The sequence below is a fragment of the Apiospora hydei genome (assembly GCF_038363865.1).
Source record: "Apiospora hydei strain CBS 114990 chromosome Unknown utg000009l_segment0_segment0, whole genome shotgun sequence".
Lineage (NCBI taxonomy): Eukaryota > Fungi > Ascomycota > Sordariomycetes > Amphisphaeriales > Apiosporaceae > Apiospora > Apiospora hydei.
The window spans coordinates 6,267,132-6,286,158 of record NW_027117368.1 but is presented as its reverse complement, the minus strand read 5'-3'; the positions used below and the strand labels follow the sequence as shown (position 1 = coordinate 6,286,158).

Here is a 19,027-nt window from a genome sequence, read left to right as displayed (position 1 = left end):
ATTGGTGTGAGTATGATCTGACATCGTGTAGTCTTCTCGGCCACGTAGCTAGTATCTTCGTATACGAGCTGAAAGCCATCCAGCATGGACAACGACTCAATCAAATTCATTTGATGCGCTTGAGAGGCTGGTTTGCCGACCTGCGATTTTGGTCGACCAATTACCTCATACTTGAACTAAATCTCCGAGAGCGTCACCTAACTTTAGAAGATACATAGTACCAGGCTTTCGGTATTCCTCTCCCAGCCTTCCATCAACCCATCCCCATCCCACGCAATCAGAGAGAACAGACGTTTTCTTTTTTACTCATAAGGTTATTATTCTTGGCCCGAGACAATAGGAGTTCGGTTCGGGGTCGACTCTGTCTAAGACATTGTCCGGATCATGTTTTCTTAAACAAAGCTATCGGCTCTATCCAAGTACGATGAGGCCGTTGAGTATGCTTGTCGTTGGTCTTCCGTTGCGGTCGTCGTTCTATCAGCTGCAGAGAGCCTCGCCCGGCCTCAATGCAATGCCTGGTTAGAATGTAAGCAGGCAGGTAACCTACCTCTAATCGACCCGACTCGCCAAGTGGCACAGCGGCCTGGAGCTTGCGCGATTCGGCTACCCGTCCTTCCTGGGCGTGCAAGCATTGACTTCGGTGGTTAGGTTTAATCGAGCTGACTGACGGCGATTGACCGACTTGTCTCGACCCGACACCTCTCACCTCGTGGTGTATTCGCCGAGAAGGCAAGACAACAGCAGCACCGTTACACGACGGATTTTCATGCGGTGGGTTTCATGTTTGATGGGTGTCGCCCGCAACTCATCTATCTCAAGCCCTGAGGCGCATGTCAACTTGCAGCTACCCGGCGTGGAAAGTTGGTGTCGTGTCGCGTCGTATCGTCTAACCTTACCTTACTCTCCCAATCGGAGGCGCATAATGAGCCTAACATCTTCTTGGGGAAGCTTCCACGCCAGCCTCTTCTCCCAGCCACCCCGTATTTTTCTTCTTCTGTTGTCTTCCTCTGCTGCAGCCTGCACTACTGTACATTCATCATTCCACTGCGGGAGCTAATATAGCGAGGCCAAGTCTGACTACCTACTGCCAGACTCGACTCGACTCGCCTCACCTCGCCTTCAACAGAATCGCCGGTATAACCAGGTTGTCTAAATGGTGCCAGCGCATGAACAAACATGGCCCCAATGACCTCACCGGCATACACTTTACGGCAGAGGCCCCATCCTCATTCGCGCATGTTAAGTCACCACTGCCTTGTCGCCCTGCGGCCGCGGGGACTAGTCGACGCGATGCGGTCTTGATATATGCGGCCAATAGGTCTCTGCTCGTTTTCAATCACGGCCAGGGCACCAGGCACGCCGGCAGCCTCTTCCGTTCTCGTCCCGCGTTGCCTCTTTACCCCCTCCCTCTCTTTCTCTGACCTCTCTGGAATTACGATCACCACTCTCTCGCTCTCGCTTCCCGACCTGCGCGGAGGCAGTAACACCTTTGAGTGCCATGCGGAAGATCCCAGAGGAGGAATGGAGACTGGCGGTGAGGAAATTCGGCTAGAATGGTACTCTTTTTCCCATCCAAATCAGCCACGGCGGTTTTAAAAAGCCCAGCCCGCGTGTAATGTAACAGCAGCTGCAAATCAGCGAAGCAAGCAGCCTCCCGGACGGAGCAATGTCTGTCTTCATCCTACCACGTTTTCCCCTCCGACTCAGACGATACACCAGGACAACGTGTTGCCTGTTGTCAGCCGCTCTTTCTAGAACTTGGGCGCAGTGTGCAAGGCAAAGAGGGTAGGACGACAGCGGTGCATTGCCGACCGACGAGTACCTACTCACATTATAGCCAGACAACTGCCCAATTCCTCGTCTGTTTGCCAACAGCCTTGACAACTGTCTCTGTCGGCTTTAACAATGACACCGCCGCATTACCCTTTCTCTGCATACGTATTGATTCCTTAATCTTCTGGTAAGGCTCGACCTTGTCGCCAATGTATTGCAAGGGGCCTGCGGGCGGGGAAGAAAAGAAGGTAAAATAGAGTTGGTGAGTGTTTCTTATTCCCAATTCGAATTGCTTGTTTGCTCCGAAGTTCGACCACACCCATGAGGATGAAGGGAGGATGAGGCCACACACACGATGGGCGGGATCTCATCCAGCCAGACCCGTCGGGTAGATGCATACTTGCTTTTAGGCCTTACGCGCAACACACCAAGAACGGGGAAAAAATGAAGAGAGAGAGAAAGGAGGGCTGCTGTTTCTTCAGCAACAAATCCTGCCTGAGCGCTCCAGCATTGACGCCCTGTCAGATCTAATATTCTGAGATAGGGTTCCTGCATATTTCAGGGTGAGTCCTGTTTTTCTGTCATGTTTTATCCAGAGAAAGAGCGACGGATTGGAACCCCCTCAGCCCCTGGAACAACACGACGATCCATGGCAAATAGGCAAGGAACCCCACACCCGAAGATCCCAGCAAGAAGAATGGCCAAACCCTCCTCTCATTCTTTTCCCCAGGATTAGGCTATTAGCTCCGAAATTGTCCAGGGAGGGACAGAAAGCAGCTCTCGTGAAATGGGCTTCGAACGACACCTTGGCCTACTAGATCTGGGCTAGGTAGGCTCGCTACATATCCCGTCATACTCCCCCAATCAAAATGATAGGTCGGAATTCACACCTTCGAGTCTTTGCCGGGTCTCCCAGCCCAAAGGGATGAAGGCAAAATGATACCTAGGGATGTCCGCCAGCCCATGTAGGTATGTTTGCTAGACACAAACCCGAGGCTGCACTTGCACTGTACACTTACACACCCGCGCGCATGGTTTCTATATATAAACTCAGCCATGATAGCTTCATGACGCTGGCGGTGGTGGTGGTGGTGGTTGCTTTGCACACGAATCGCCCCCTTTTGTGACATGTAATAACTTGGGCCGTAAATGCGACAAACTTCCCAGGAGAGCAGAGATAAGGAAAAAAGAGTGCACGTGTGTGTGTATGTCTGAACCCCTTCATTACAGCAGCATAGAAAGGTCATCGTGTGTACAAAAGGGACATTTCCCTCCGCAATCTCCCTCGCGGCGAGATACCATACTTACTCAACTATACCCTCCCGGCATTTTGACTTTCTTGCGTGCATACCATTACAGCTTCACCCTCCGGACAGGATCCTCCTTTGTTGTCGTTTTTACCCCTCCAGGCGGCATTCTCTCCCTTTACTGCTTGTCTCAGAGAGAAACATACAGACGTCCCATCATCGGCTCACTTACACACGCGCATACACATATACAGCTGCTGCAGACCTACAACCCAAAACCCAAACTCACGCTCGCACTTTACACTTCTACATACATACATACCATACCTACCATACATACATTCACGCTTATACGGCACACCATACATACGCTCTCCCAGCAGATATATATATACTTCACAGATATATATATCTAAGCACTCCCTCCACCAACACACACTCAGTCTCACTCCCACCAAAAAGGGCAAAAATGTGTAAATACTACGCCCACGCCTTCGTCTGCCAGCACACCACCTTCACCTTCGCGCGGTACTGCACCGCGGCCAATTTCACCCAGAAGCCGTGCGAGCAGCGGCAGATCTGGCACACCATCGGCCTCGACGAGGCCTGCGACGAGTGCCAGATGTGGTTCCCGGACCAGTACGGCTCCGTCCTGCCCCGGTCCTCCACCACCAACAACAAATCCTCAAAGGGGGCGGCGGGAGGCGCCGTCGTGGTGGGAGGCCCCACGGGCGCGGCGGCCCCGGCCGTGGCTGGAAAGACCAGTGGTCGGCCGAAGAAACGGTGCTCGTCGTAAGAAGGGGGAGGATGGAGGAGGGCGATGACGACAGAAGAAAAGAAAAGAAGCAAGCAGGAGGAGAGCCATGTGTCTCTACCCACCTTGGGACTGGGCCCTGATGTGCAGAGCAGAACACTGCCTACACGTATGATGACGGATGATAAGCGGTTTGCGGGTTCTATATGCCTATAGGCCTGAGCGTGTCTGATTTTTTTCTTTCTTGTTTTTATTTTTGAGCGAGCATCTTGTTTTCTTGCTCTCGTCTTTCTTTCCTTCTGTGCGCAAAAGGGATATACACCGGGGAGGCATACACGACCTGGGCAACCAATGACATTCCTCCCCTTCTCCACTTTCTTCTCAGCGCCGGCGCTATCATCTTGGGTTTTGTTCTTCGTTCTTGGTTTGCAAATGGATGGAATGGAAGACGCAATGTGTATACCTTTAAAGGGCCAGCGGGTCACCGCGTACTTGTATCTATACCTACAGAGGAAGAAGTTATAGCCCCAGGGCAAGCATGCAGCAGTGCACCACCAAAGAATTCATATTGATGCTTTTCCACCCCTGTCTTCATGGTTGCTTTTTTCTTCTTCTTCACGCTTATCTGTTGCCGGAAGCTATCAACAACAACAACATCTACGATAAATGCCATATCAGCTTTGCATCAAATGAACCAGATAACCTCCAAAGCCACCGCAAGCTCATGGTCATCGCAAATCAAAACAAGCTCAGGCGCCGAACATGGCAATGGTATGTAAACCATAAGGGATATCATGCAACTCCAGACTCGCTCGCCAACCCCCATTTATATAATGATTCTTTCCTTTTTGTGTACATGCGCCGTTTTGTTGCCCAAGGAAGCAAAGTTTCCCACCGGGACCGAAACCCCCTAAATATGTTGTCTATACCGCCATCCCCCCTATTCACCTCCCACCGGGTTTTCGTGCTCTCATGATGATGAATCTATAAATTCGTATTGGGTGGTCGGTTCTTCAGCGTAGTGCCCCTGTTGCGCCGCCGGTTGGTCACTGTTCGTAAGGGGTCATTCAGTGGTGAATTCTCGTCGCTCGTTTCAAACCGCTCATGCCCCACTCTGATAACCTTGATCACGTTGCTGAGGCCCAGTGCCACACTTCCTCGCCCGATCCGCGTCATAGGTCCCAGGTTGGATACGAAAAGGTGCTGGGACCCTGACTGATCTGATACCAGCGGCATCGTCTCCCATGTTTCTCCTCTGCCAATTTGTGACAGCATCCAGACTTCCCAGTCGTCGTCGTTATTATTCTTGGGTGTAGTCGGCCGGCTATGATTATGGCTGTTGCGACGCCGACGAAGAGTGGTGTGTCCTTGAGTCGGTGGATACCCGTTGGTGACTGGCTTGACCACGGTCCTCTTCCGGGCACCCACGATCATCCCTGTCGGTAGAGCTTCCCAAGCCCCAGGATCCGTAACGACACGTCGTGTCTCACGAGTTCGAGGCCATTGGCAGCATGTCTTACTCACCGGTTGACCAGGGGTACGGAAACAGATGGATTCGCCATCATGCTGAGGTGTGTAGCTTTGTACAACAAGGTCTCTTGTGAAGGCGTTCAAATATGCAAACGTTAAGAACTTCAGGCCCACGGAGCCGCACTGCATCTGACGCCGCTTGGAGTGAAAGCATTTGAGCGACCGGGGTTGGATGGGGTCAGTCCTGAAGCAGTGCAGTGTAACATAATCTGCAGCGTCGACCAAATCGACAGACTGGCTGCGCACGACGAGCAAGTATCCAAGCTCGGGTAACGTAACGATGGACATGAATTCCTTCTCCAACGGCCGCGCTATATTCACGGCGTTGGCAGACCATCCGCACGGATCCTGCGTCAAGCAGAAAACTTCCCCTTCTCGAGAGGAACTTATCAGTTTGGTAGTGCTTTTTGCTATAAAAATGTCAGTACGTGTTTTTGTATGGCAAAAGAGAAAAGAGAAAAAGGAGACTAACGTTTGTCCACGAGAGCATCGACCGACACAATGACGCTTTCCCCAGAAATGACATAGCTGCCAGCCTCCTCCCTGTCGGGACGGATCTCGATCATCGTACCGTCACGGCGAACCAGGAGTAGGCGAGGCAGCCCGTGGGTATCGTCAGCTGTGAAGAAGAATGCCTCGGGCTTATATCGACAGGATTTGACCGGAATGGAAGGACCCCAACATTGCTCATGAAGATCCCATAATAGAACATTGTCCGTCGTCAACAAAGCCAACCAGTGAGAATCGTTGATACACATGGCCTTGGGAAAGGTGGTGTCGAGAATGTCATTGCCTGAAAGTGTGTAGCTAGCACCGTCGGCTTTCATATCCCAAACTCGAATGACCCTGTCCAGTCCCACAGAAACAATGATGCCGTCGGCAGAAGCAGCCAGCATGGCGACATCTAGAGAGTGTCCACCGCTAAGCGTATCGATTATCAGCGGAGGCTCATCCGCGCTATCCGAGTTATTATGAGATTCTGCCAACTCGTCCCAAAGCAGATAGTTCATGAGCAGTCGCACTGCAGCAGCGATAATGAGGATTGAGATAACAAAAGGGGCCGACTGGTGGCGGACGAAATCATAAACAGCAGGCAGGAATGGGCGCTCGTGGACGTTAGGCTTGCGATCTGCCCCCTTCGCGACGAATACAAGCGGATCGAAAACTTCTGCAAGGTAGCTATGCGCGTCAGGCTTAATAACGTGGATGACTTCCCTCGCGGTCTCGTGATCCTGAAGGCGGAGCCAAGATGTTGGGCTTCTGGCTTGATGAACGTCGATGGAGAGCTGAGAGCGTGGGAACTCAGGAAACCCGTGCTTCCTGCCAATGCCCACGAACCGACCCAGTGAAGTCACAATACTTCCGTTCTCGAAAAAGTGCCATTGCGCTATCAGCACGAATCCGATCATAACCACGGTGCCGGCTACGCGCGTCGACATGGCGATTTTGCCTTGAAGCATAGCATCTGTCCAGGATTGGCGCGCTTGAATCTCGGCCTGAGATCGATTGTTCCGGATTGAGGCTTTAGTCAACGCATCGCTAAGTTCGGTACGACGCACATCAACGCTGAGAACCGAGAGGAAGAATGTTGACAAGTAGAAGAAGTCAAAAACGATCGCGATAGCAGCAAATGTGCAAAATGCGGCAACTCCGGGAGAGACCAGCCGAGATAGACCCCATAGAATCAAGAGGTTCTGAGCCACACTCGCGAGAGCAACATGCATGGTCTCGCCAAAAGCATGACCGATCCGATTACTCGTGCTATCCTCAGACGGAGTAAGGATGACGGCATTGATGAGCCTGAAGACGTTTTCGAGGCTCATGGAGAAAATAACGACAGGGTATGCAAAACTCGGAATCCTCGACAAGTCGATCTTGAGTATCGCGCAGACGGTAAAACTCGACATGATGGAAACGGCAAGCTGCGCGATGACCGTGACAATCAAGCCCATCTTGGACTTAACAGCCCTCAGCTTGGACAGACTGACCACAAAGTACGCAAGGGTCAACATGTAAGCTATGCCGAGGGCCATAATATCCTGTATCGACAAAGGCCGGAATTGAAACTCATAGAGCTGGCTCGGCATGCTGGTGCCGTCCCGGGGATACACGTCGTACCGGTCCGACATTTTGGCGGCAAGTTCCTGGGCCTTGGTCTGCCAGATACGCCCGATTGGGGAACTGCGACGGTGGATCAGAGTGATAACGAGCGCGTCGGCGGCAACCAAGTGGCGATCTTCAAAACGCTTGCCGCTAAAAACGATGGAATGGCGGAGAGTGACATTGACGGACGTTGGTTGCGTCTTCTTCGCGTTCACCGTGCCCAGAATATCCAAGTCGTTGTCTATCTTCTGCGGATCGCAAGACCAGTACTGTAGAGGAGAGTGGAAGAACCAGGATTCATCCGTGACGCCGTTAATGATATGGAAGGCGTCACGCTGCTCCTTGCTCAGGTGCATGGCGGTAGAGGCGTCCGGGGCCTCCAAGGGGCTTGCCTGTAGCGGGTTGAAGTCCGTGGTCGGGCCAAGAAGCTCGTCCTGCAACTCGAGGGCGCCGAGAAGGAGGTCGCGGTCAAGAGCCTCAAAGTAATTGCCGTGCACCCATATATATCGCATTATAACATCGGGTTCAATCGGACCCTTGGCCTCGAGGGGTTGCGCATCCGTCCAGACATGATGCGGCAGGTTGGAGGCGCCATTGGTGAAATCGTTGGTGTACAAAAAGGGAAATGGATACACTAGAATCGAAGCAACGGCGACCGATATGAGCAGCGTCGTGACCACGTGGCGGGAGGCATATCGGCCGTATCGAGTGAAGACGCTCCGCAAGGGATGACTGGGAGCTAGTATAGGAGCTTCAGTCGTTCTTTTTGAAGGGAGCAGCAGCAGCAGCAGCAGAATGTTAGCTGTAGTGTTCGCTTGCGGCCGTGGGGGTCAGGGTGTCAACAATACGCACCCTCTGAAGGGATAAAGTAGGTACCAAATCATCCTCCGACGCAGGTGATGGTATTTTCCACGTCAACTTGGGTCGGTGATTGGACAAGCGGCTGTCTATCTCGGTGAACAGCGCATATGGAATTGCGCAAAACTGGCCATTCGCTATTATGGTACGTGGGGGCGGTCATGATACTGAAGCTGGGATCTGGCGCAAAGAGAGCATCAGCTACAGCGTAACTGAGGTTGACAGAGGACGGTTGCCAGCTTTCTGGGATCATGAACGGGATATATTAGTATGGCAGGAGCCACGGCGCCAGCGGTAGACTCAAAAAGGTGCAGACGAAGGCGTACATGAAGTCGATAGTTCCGTTGGATGTGGCAAGCTACCTAGACTCGGGAGCCGAGGGGGAAAAGAAAAGTGTCTGGTGTCCATTTATCAGGTAGGCTCATGCAGGCAGTAGTGCCTGAGCTCCAGGCGCAAACTGGTACACTAAGCGCATAGGCGGGCATGACATGTACTTGGATGTACTTCAGGCCGAATGGCTTCCCACCAAAGACTGCCAGGCCAGTGCAAGTAAGGTTATGCACCATGTGCTGGGATCTGATGGAATGTCGCTACATCCAGCTAGTTAAACTTCCCGCTATGTATCATTTGATGAAACCGCCTTTTAGCTCGCCAGTTGCATCCAAACCGCTGTCTTGAAGGAGACCGAATCCACGATGGGTTGGATGTCGTTGTAGAAACAACAGTGTCATAGCTACATTACCTGATAGGTACATCATGTACTGGGGGCGAGAGTTCAAAATCCATCTTTACGTAGCACGGATATAGTGAGTGGGAATGAGGTAATTGCTCTCCCTCTGCTTACCTCCCCTGCTCTGCGTCTATCTCTATCCGCGCCCGTCATCTTTTTCTGGTGGTTGATTGATGGATTGCTTGCTTGCTTGATTCATCGACTCGATCACACCCAGCATCTCGACATCTCTAATGGATCTGAGAGCTGAGCCGCAAGGAAGGGGGGGGCTACTGGGTACTACTGGGTAGCAATTCCGCCAGTCCGCTGAAGGACGATCTTCGGGCCAATTTACACACAGGCTAGGCAGGATAGGCGATGGTGGTGGGGGTTGCACTGGTTGCACTGGTTGCACTAACGGATGCGCCCAGCCAGCTCAGGGCTCCAGCCTCCAGCTTGCTGTTACTTGCAAGTACCCAGGCGGTTTCGGCGAACTGTTCGATGTTTCCGTGGGGCCCGCCCGCCCCGCCTGCCGAAAACAAAGCCCGCCCAAACCGCTGCGAAGAGCAAGCCCGTTGAGGTTTAGGACGGGCATCATCGACGATGGGGGAGGAAAAGAAGAAAAGGCAAGCTGGCCAAACTCGAGTGCGACTATAACACCATGACTATTAAGGGGCCGCTTTGCATGGATCTCGGCCGAAATACGGAAAACTGTCGATGCTTTTTATGCCCCCTTTTTACGAGATGCATCGCCGTGCAAGGCGTGTCGTTCCGGAAAACCCCCCTCAACCCCAGATGGATGGTCATGGATGGTGTATGTAATTTGAACGTAAGCACCCATCTCAACAACATCCATGATCGGCCTGGAACGAATTTTTCAGATAGCCCAGAACCTTGACTCCCATTAGGGTTTGTGTGTTCCTGACACTGTCCGATTGAGCCTGAGCTACAGCAGTACGACTGACACGCCAAGCCATGATGGGGAGGAAGCATGACGATCGTGTTCATGATGTGCCATCCTACATGAACTACATGGTCACACAATGGGTCCATGGGCATCTACGTACATGCACGTATTATTTAGCAATGGTGCCTGTCCCTGCAAATTGCATGAAGCGAGCAAAACAAGTTCTGGACTGGAGGGGACGATGACTTGTGGCGTCGAGTGGGTGCGAATAGTTGCTAGCCAACTTACAACACATAGCCAAGGTGAGGAGGCGTGGTGCTAATTCCTGGCAAAGTGGAAGCCATGAAAGGCAGCTTATTAACCAACAGCTTAACCTATAAGAACACGTGTGTACGGGCCAAAGGAAAACATTAAGAACCCGAGCCAAACCGTCCAATCTTGTGGTAATGCACTCCCCCGTGGGGAATGGACGAATTCAAAAGAACAGCGTTTCGGTTGTGTTGGCCTAATGGTATGCTAATACATAATGTATGCATGTACTGTCATGTACGGCCGCGGATCGTCGACTAATACTATGTACTATATCTGCGGATTGCCTGGCGGAACCTCCATCGGAAATAAAGCAGATTTCGAGGCATGCCAAGAAGCAAATAGGAGATAAGGAGATGGATGAGTGTGCGGCGAGACAGCCGTTGAGCGTATGTTGACCACCAGTCTGCGGTCACGGTCAATCGCGTCACATGCAAGACAGTTTTCAGGATGTTTTATAAACAATCATTAATCTAGATGCAGTACATACATGTGTGCTGCCCGATAAAGTACTATGCAGAGCTGCCGACAGAATTCTAATAGCTTGGGCCTATCAGTCCAGGTTCCGGAGGGTGGGACCCGAAAGCTTCGATTACCAGTTTTCGCCGCAACACCACACCACCACACACCACACAGCACCACTCCCGATCCCCAAGACGACTCCAAAAAGCTCTGCATCCAAGCTGCGTCACCATCATACGATAACAAGCACTGGCAGGCTCTTTTGGCAAGGGCCCGGGAGACGCTTAACATCCCATTGCAGACGCCCATTGCTTTGCCGTACATAGGGCAGAGAAACCGTCCCCTCTTCTTTCCGGTTCGCCGGCAACCTTGACCACACCACCGGCTGCGAATGCTGTTTACAGCAGCATGGTCTGAGAGAACCAAGAAATCATTTGCCTTTTTCTCGGTAGTACCCGAACAACTTTCCCTTCCACCAATCCCATCGCTGTGCTCTGAACGATCCGGATCCACTGCCGAGAGGAAGAGATAGCGGAACTGTACTGTAGGTCGAGAGCTGTAGACTCACCCTGCAGGCTGACAGCATCGGAAGTATACCCTCCCCCCTCCCTCGTCAGCATCCTAGTCAGCTAGCTAGTCCCTTCCAGAAAGAGGGGTGTCCAGACACCGGGCAGACAGCGACACTACGACGACAATAACACACGACACGGCACGATGATGGGGGCGGCAGCAGCGGCGGCGCAGGTATCTGACCCCATCGCGGAACTCATCACCACGTACCACGAGCTGAACTCGTCCCTGGTGGAGGAGTTGGCCGAGGAGCCTAGCCCCTTGGAGTTCATGCGCTACGTCGCCCGCAACACCCCCTTTGTGGTTCGTGGAGGCGCCTCCGACTGGCAGGCGACCAAGACGTGGGACGTCCAGTATCTGACTCAGTTTCTGCGAGACCACAGTGTCAATGTGGCCGTGACGCCGCTCGGGTTGGTCTTGCTTGTCTCTTATCTGTACCTACTTATTAGTGAATGTAGAAGAACTCATCTCTGATTCGTGCTTTTTCTTCCCAATGACAGAAACGCAGATGCCCCGACGCTCGATGAAAGGGGCAACACTGTTTTCGCAAAGCCACATGAAGAAGAACAGTCTTTCCCGGACTTCATTGAATACCTGACGAAGCAAGAGACAGACCCCGACTTCCAAGGGTCAGAAATTAGATATGCCCAAACCCGTATGTACATGAATTTTCTCCTTCCAGTACACTCCTTCCATGATTCTCACCGCTTGAACCATGCTCTTGGAGGTGGCGAATACACACACCCCTGAGCCCCTGATTATCCTTCTTCCTAGCCCAGCACCTCAAGCTAGCTAGACGGGAGCCGAGAGCCCTAGAGCCCAGAAAAGGCCAAGCTGTCTACAGAAAATATGCATCAATGCACCCTTTCGTTTCTTTCTGCTTCTAGGCCGGGCCAGAAACAGAAATAGATATGCATCTTACATACCTACATGCTCGTCCCTCTCTTTCTCTCTCTCCACTAAGCTCGCTACTGCCCTAACCGAAGTAACCTAATCATTGACCCCCACAAAACCAACCAGAAAACGACAACCTGCGGCACGAGTACCGCGCCCTCTTCAGCCAGGTCCAGCGCTCCGTGCCCTTCGCCCGCATCGCCCTGCAGCAGGACCCCGACGCCATCAACCTGTGGATCGGCAACGCGCGGTCCGTGACGGCGCTCCACCGGGACAACTACGAGAACGTCTACGTCCAGGTCGCGGGGCGCAAGCACTTCGTCCTCCTGCCCCCGCTGTGCCAGCCCTGCGTCAACGAGCGGCCGCTCCGGCCCGCACACTATGCCCGACGCCAAGACCAAGGCCGAGGAGGAGTAGCCGGAGGAGACGACAAAAACGGCAATGGCAGCGACGCTAACAACGCAGATCTCGAGCTGGTCATGGAAGAGGATGCCGACGATGTTCCCTTCGCGACCTGGGACCCCGACAACGACCAGGTCAACGCGACCAAGTACTCGCATCTAGCGACCCCGATGCGTGTGACGCTGGAGCCGGGAGACATATTCTACCTCCCAGCCATGTGGTAGGTCCATGTGTTTGGTATTCCCACTTTACTTACATAGGTTACTTACAACCGCCTTTCCCTCAGGTACCACAAGGTGTCACAATCGGCCAACGAAGAAGGAGTATGCATTGCTGTGAATTACTGGTAAGATCTACCTTCCTGATTATCGTGGGGGCTATCTGGTTCCGTCTCTAACAGATACTCTCATCGTAGGTACGATATGGAATTTAGCGGGCCTCTGTACCCCTTGGTCTCCTTCGTTCGTAGCATAAACTCAATGCCCGAAGAATCGAGCAACTAAATGCATTCTCCGTATCAAAATGCACAGCTGGGGAACAGCGGGATACTATACCCGGGAAGAAAGCACAAAAATGGTAGAAGTGGGCAAGGAAATAAAGGGGGCGCGACAGAAGAAGAGTGAGTGTTCATAAGTATCATCTATCCTAAAGCTCATACTTAAGATTCCCCTCCAATGCGACGTTCGAGGGTATCCAACATGAAACGTAACAATTCCACCGCAAACGTGCCCTTCCCCCCTGACTGAGTGACTGACTTACTGACTTACTGACTGATACTCCAGAACACCATACACGCTACCCACAATACAAATGTTGCCTTGCCTGCTTCCATCGGGCCCTCAACACTTCCTATCATTATGCCCTTGCCTTAGTTCAACCTCAAATATTGGTTCGTACGCCGAGTGAATTCCGGGACCTATCGTCCAAAAACCGGCCCTTGTCGTCGCCAATCTTGCGCCTGAATAGTGACAGGTCCTGGAGAAGTTCTTGCATGTAGTCTTGCATGTCGTTTGCCTTGTCCTCTTGAACCTCGGACGAATAGCCGTCATCTGATTCGTCGTAGTAGGCCTCGTCAATAAGCGAATCATCATCTTTCTTGTCGTCTGCTTCTTCCCCATCGTCAGGGGTCGCATTTTCCTTGTCCGCTTCGCCTCCCTCAGCCTGTTTTTCACCGACCACCACTTCGGGAATCGGGTTCTTCAAGCTCTCGAGCGCAAGCTTAAGGTGAAGTCGCAATGCCTCGTTCTCGGTCTGCAGACTGCGAATCTTGCCCTCGGAGACCATACTGCGTTCTTCCATGAGACGCTGCATCGCAACGACGCGGTTCTGGTACTCCTCCAGGCGTTCCTCGCTGTCTTTGTGGTCCTTTTCGCGACGCCGTGTATCCGCGACGCTAAGCTGCAACACCCGAATCTCCTCGGCCATGGCAGCAATCTGGGCATCACGTTCGGCAGTAGAGATGTGATCCTGGTTGACGATGGCACGAGTGCGGATGCGCTTGGCCTGATCGGCATATCGAAGAGTTGATAATGTTTCATCGTAGTCCGACGGTGCAATACAGGCGATCATGGCCGTCTTGCTGTTGCCGCCGAGGGAATCCTTGAGCAACCATGTCAAGATCGAGTCTCTGTACGGCACAATGTCTTTGCTCCGCTTTCCGCCAGGTCGGCCTTGCTTTGGGTCTGCCAAGGCTGCAATAACGCGACCCAGCGTGGTAAGAGACTTGTTGATGTTGCTGCCTTCTCTCAGGCGCGCACCCGTCGCTTCGGTCGACTTGGCGCGCTCGCTTCCCGCCAAATCAACCAGGCGGATTCTCGAACTGCGCTCCGTCGTCTCATCCGTCTCCATATCGTGGTGGATTTGCTTGAGCATGATAGTGAATACCGCGTGACTACGACTACTGGTGTCGTTCATCTTGGTGCTGGCCGTCGTCCGGGATGCATCACCCATCTTCATGTACCGTAAAATCTCCCCGATGTTCCTAACAGGCACATCCGTCAAGTCCTTTACGTAAGGACCTTCGGTTGGCGACTCGCGGATCTTCAGGTAATAAGGTGGCTGATTGGGGCGAACGGGGACCAGGAGATCGCGGACATGCTCATTATAGACCTCGAAGTAAGAAGCGCGGACGTGGTAGGAAATATTGGGCGTTTCCTGTTGCGCAGCCTCGATCCGTTGGAAGAGATCTTCGCATGTCCTGGGGATCAGTCCGGGCTCGTCAGGGGTTCCCATCATGGTGTACGATTTTCCGGACCCAGTCTGACCATACGCAAAGATGCACGTATGGTAGCCCTCGAAGTTGTGGTCCAGAAACTCCTCACCCAAGCAGTTGTAGACGTCCTCCTGTTCCGCATAGTGCCTATCTTTGCGACTGTGGCTCCAAAATGAGTTATCAAACGTGAACGACTTCTCCTCGACGATCTTCCGGCTCTTCGCATGGCTGTTCCCAGGGTCATCGTCGCAAGGCACGTGAAGCGTGGTCATCTGCGTGATGGGATCCATGCTAATCAAGCAGTCCTTCTCCTTCTCAATTTCTACAAGTAGTCTCTATCAGCTTCATCTTGAGCGCCGCGGGTATTAGTGTGAGATGTGTGATGATAACATACCTCGAGGCAAAAAAGGCTCTCACCCTGACCACCACCTTCACATTGCCACCGCCGTCCACCATCTTCATATGCGGCGGCAGTGTTCCATCGCGCGAGCGCAGCGAAGGAGTCGAAGCGGACGATTGCGCGACGGAAAGCAGCGAGCCCCGGTGGTGGGGAGCCATGTTGCCGATAATGCTGTTGTTGTCTGTGTTTTTCTGGGTTGATGGAGAGGCAACGGCGTGCAGCATTCCAGATTCCCGTAGCAGCTCAGATAGCGATGCGCATATGTCGTCAACGGTGTCGCGAAATCGCAAGTTGAGGAATGCGCCGTACATTCGACGTGCCTTGTGCCCACCGCCGCCCAAAGAAAGTGGGTTGGCTGGGGAGACCCGCTCTGTTGATTTTTGGTTGCCAGGGCAGCTGCAGCCCGCGCTCCTGCCTTGACGTGGCATGTGCCTGCCCAATGATCTGCACCAGGGTCACTTCACTCCAAGCGCAGGCACTTGCCAGTAGAGTCCCTGTTTTTTTTGGTCTATGCGGGACTATAAATCGATGGAGTCTTGAAATCGATGCTGCATGTCAGGAAAGTTAGCGAGATCTAGCATTGTAGATTGAATTGATCGATCTTCCGGCAATTGGTTGGTTGTCGTGCTGATTACTTCCCGGGCGTCGGCCTGGTTTTGGTTTGTTTTCAGGGCGCGCTCCGGATAGATTAAGAGGTTCGGGTGAGACAAGAGGACACAAGGGTTTGTTTGTTAATCTGGATCTTGATTTGCCCACCCGCTTGCCACGGGACGGGAAAAGTCGCAGTCATCAGCTCACCCAACCTCTGCGAGCATCTCATCACCAATAAACGAAATATGTGCCTGAAATGCCTTTGTCTAGTCTTATTCTAGAAAATATCGCAAACGCCGTTGTAGAAACCAAGCAGCTCTTACATGTCCAGCTCGTCTACTATCTAAAGCTCACTGTCTATGCCGTCTATTTCCTCTTTAGCCCCTTGCCCAGTAATTCGGTGCCAACCTCATTGATTAAATCCTTCTCCTGAGGGAACTTGCTAGCCTTCGAGGTCACCGTGCTTTGAGCGTCCATTGTTCTCAGAAGGTCGATAAGTTCTCCCTCCAACGGCATGCAGTATCCAAGGTATCCCAGAGCCAGAAGCATCCCGTGGAGCGCTTCGGCTGACTCCTCCTCTTGCGAGATCGCCTCCAGCATGGAAGCTGCCAGTTCGACCTGATCAGCCTCGGGTAGTACATCTTCTTGCGTCTGCCTTCTTCTCATGTTGTTGGTCGAGGCCAGGTTGAAAAGCAATGAGGCGGCAGCAACTCGCACGGGGGTGTGTTTTTCGTCGAGGAAACTTGTCGAAACCAGTTGTGTTATGGGATTTCGTAGAGATGCTTGTGCCAATACCTGGTCCACAAACAACGGGCTTGAGAACAAATTGCACGCCATCTGCAGAGTCACAAGGCGCAATGCATATGAACATGCTACTTGGTTGTTGACGTAATCGAGAATGCTGATGATGGACTTGTAGCCAGATTCTTCGGCAAAGAACCCACTGACACGCTGATCCACGAGGGCGCTTCGGAAAAGATCCACCACGGCAAACATGACATCTACGGGCAGCTCCTTCAGAGCCTTGTCTAGATAGTTGGCAAATCCGTGCAAGTCGGAGACTGTCGCCTGGGCCGGACCCTCGGCTTTTCTTGCTTCGATAAAAAGCTTCAGACCAAGGACAGCAGGATCGTCAGAGCCCATCTTTGCCATAAGCTTGTCCAGCGGTGGCACCTTCTCGTACAGGACGGGGTGGACCTCTGGATCGGCAAAACGATGCAAGTTCAACAGCTGGTGCGGATGTGATGGTGCCGCCATCTGTACCAGGAGCCCCAGAGTTCCCCTGAGTCTGCTCGCATCGGCCCCCATCCAGCGCTCCTGTTGCTCGCCCCTCAAGAAAGAGAGAAACGTCGGTGTCGTGCTGATGTTGTATCGTTGGCCAATATCGAACGCCAGTGACGTATCCACCTTGATCAGGGTTGCTTTATCGCCATGCTCTGCGGCTAACTGGTCGTACAGAGGATACAGTGTCTTGCAAGGCGGACAGGTTGCGGAGGTGAAGAAGATGATGGCGCATGTCTTCTTTGCGCCCTCGAGCAACGAGTCCAGCTGTCGCATCGTCGAAACGTCCCTTACGGTACCCATTGCGTGTCCAACATGGTGCCCGCCATTTGTCTCAACTATTGGGCGAGGCGCTGACGATGCTGCTGTTCCTGATGGACCGGCTCGCGGATCAGTTTGGATACCTAGGAGGCCGCCTTGCTGTGCCTTCTTGGCATTCACCATCTGCTCAAGCTGCGGCAGCATCATCCTGCCGAAGGGAGATTCGAGCACGGCTTGCGGCATATTGCTGATATGCTCCGGGATTCCCTTGCCTACTAAGAAAGTAGCAAAGTCGTTGCTAAAGTTGTTGCAGTTGTGTTTGAATAAGTCGTATGCCTAGAGAAGCGGTTAACTAGTGCCAACACCGATATGGCATCATCCAATGGAGCCTACCTGTGCCGTGAAGATATCCCTTAACGAGTCCACGTACTCGATAATCACTTCCATGGGCAGCTGAGTCTTGCCGAGATGGATCCGTTGCAAGGCTTGCCCCAAATGCGAAGTGCCGGGCCGAATGGTGTTGATGCCGCCATCGTAAACCCACTCGGTGCCGTCTAATTCTATCGACGTATGATAGACAGCATCAAGTTGAAAACCTAGTAGAGCCATAGACATTTGACGGGCAAGCCCGTTGGACAGGTCATATACCAGCAGATGCACATCCATGATTGCAGTGGGTGGTGATCTCGAAAATGCGCCCGTGGTGCTTTGCTTGCTTGCACGTGCTTGAAGGAGAGGCAATGCGACTTACACCCTCTGAGCCTCGTAAACCTGTTTTTGGCCAAGTGCAGTATGCAAATACGGAACAAACACGAAAAAAGAGATCGCTAAGTCTAGAAATGATCAAGCGACCAGGTCTTTTGAATTATCTCGAAAAGAACAAATGGGAAGAATTCGACAAAGTGGTGTTGTATGGTTAAGACACTTGAAACTCGAAGTCCCACGGTGGCATGAATTGAAGGCAACGGCTTCTTGTACGTCACGTCAGCGATTTCTAGAATCGCTGGAAGCTTCCCCGAAGAGCTTTGATAGGCTAACTGTGGGTCCGACCGTCTCAAGGTAAAGATGCTTGATTTCTGGATTCCAGGAGGGAAATACCAGCCTCACGCCCCCTCGAAATAAAATGTACCTACACTCAAGCCCGTCTTTGTACTTTTTAATGATTCTAACAATGAAACAAGTCTCGTTTTCTGTGTATTTTAAAGGAAAACATTGACGACGGGCTACAGGGCGCTTTGGAGGATCCTATCTATGTACATAGAGTGAATAGCCACTTCTCTACTCCGTACGGAGTATGCATGTGGCATTCTATTTGCGGAGCGCGAGCAGCCTCCCACTCCCCGTCTATTTCCAGCAAGAGATCCAGTGCTGAACCAGGCCAGGCGCGCTTGCCAGGCTAGCAAACCAAATATGACTTGCACCCGACAGTGGCTTGGCGGCTGACTTAGCGACTCAGCTATGCCCTCAAAGTCAGTCCCCTTTTGCTTGGGCAGTAATAACAGGTGGCCAGGGATCTCTTTAATTGGGGCAGATCGTCTGTTGCGCGTCCCAGGGGGCTCGGGGGGCAGAACAAAGTGCAAAGGGGGCAGAGATTCCCACTTTTCAGCTTGCTTGGAAGGTGTCTGGAAGAGGATGCGGCGAAGGGCCAAGCATGCCAGATTAGCCTTGCCCTGGATTTGCCTGGGAGGATAGCGGCAGATGAGGAAAGTCTTCGAGATTGCATACTCCATCCATTGCCATTGAACATACTGCATGCACTCCCGC

At 52.5% G+C, this 19,027-nt stretch overlaps 5 protein-coding genes across 5 annotated transcripts; 2 read left to right on the top strand and 3 right to left on the bottom strand.

Moving 5' to 3' along the window:
* Window positions 1-3,489: 3,489 nt before the first annotated feature.
* On the top strand, window positions 3,490-3,816 carry PG997_013790 (uncharacterized protein; the record flags this gene model as incomplete). The annotated part of the gene is made up of 1 exon (XM_066818104.1): window positions 3,490-3,816. One exon carries the CDS (start codon window positions 3,490-3,492, stop codon window positions 3,814-3,816), a length of 327 nt encoding a protein of 108 aa, XP_066663796.1.
* A 942-nt stretch (window positions 3,817-4,758) lies between these two features.
* PG997_013789 (Srebp cleavage activating protein) lies at window positions 4,759-8,518 on the bottom strand (the record flags this gene model as incomplete). The annotated part of the gene is made up of 3 exons (XM_066818103.1): window positions 4,759-5,714; window positions 5,777-8,139; window positions 8,415-8,518. 3 exons carry the CDS (start codon window positions 8,516-8,518, stop codon window positions 4,759-4,761), a joined length of 3,423 nt encoding a protein of 1,140 aa, XP_066663795.1.
* A 2,848-nt stretch (window positions 8,519-11,366) lies between these two features.
* On the top strand, window positions 11,367-13,021 carry PG997_013788 (uncharacterized protein; the record flags this gene model as incomplete). The annotated part of the gene is made up of 5 exons (XM_066818102.1): window positions 11,367-11,632; window positions 11,723-11,877; window positions 12,243-12,738; window positions 12,805-12,864; window positions 12,934-13,021. The coding sequence occupies 5 exons, from the start codon at window positions 11,367-11,369 to the stop codon at window positions 13,019-13,021; spliced, it is 1,065 nt and encodes a 354-aa protein (XP_066663794.1).
* Window positions 13,022-13,397: 376 nt separating this feature from the next.
* PG997_013787 (uncharacterized protein) lies at window positions 13,398-15,020 on the bottom strand (the record flags this gene model as incomplete). The annotated part of the gene is made up of 1 exon (XM_066818101.1): window positions 13,398-15,020. The coding sequence occupies one exon, from the start codon at window positions 15,018-15,020 to the stop codon at window positions 13,398-13,400; it is 1,623 nt and encodes a 540-aa protein (XP_066663793.1).
* A 1,067-nt stretch (window positions 15,021-16,087) lies between these two features.
* On the bottom strand, window positions 16,088-17,929 carry PG997_013786 (PUL domain-containing protein; the record flags this gene model as incomplete). Its single annotated transcript, XM_066818100.1, has 2 exons — window positions 16,088-17,599; window positions 17,657-17,929. 2 exons carry the CDS (start codon window positions 17,927-17,929, stop codon window positions 16,088-16,090), a joined length of 1,785 nt encoding a protein of 594 aa, XP_066663792.1.
* Window positions 17,930-19,027: the final 1,098 nt, after the last annotated feature.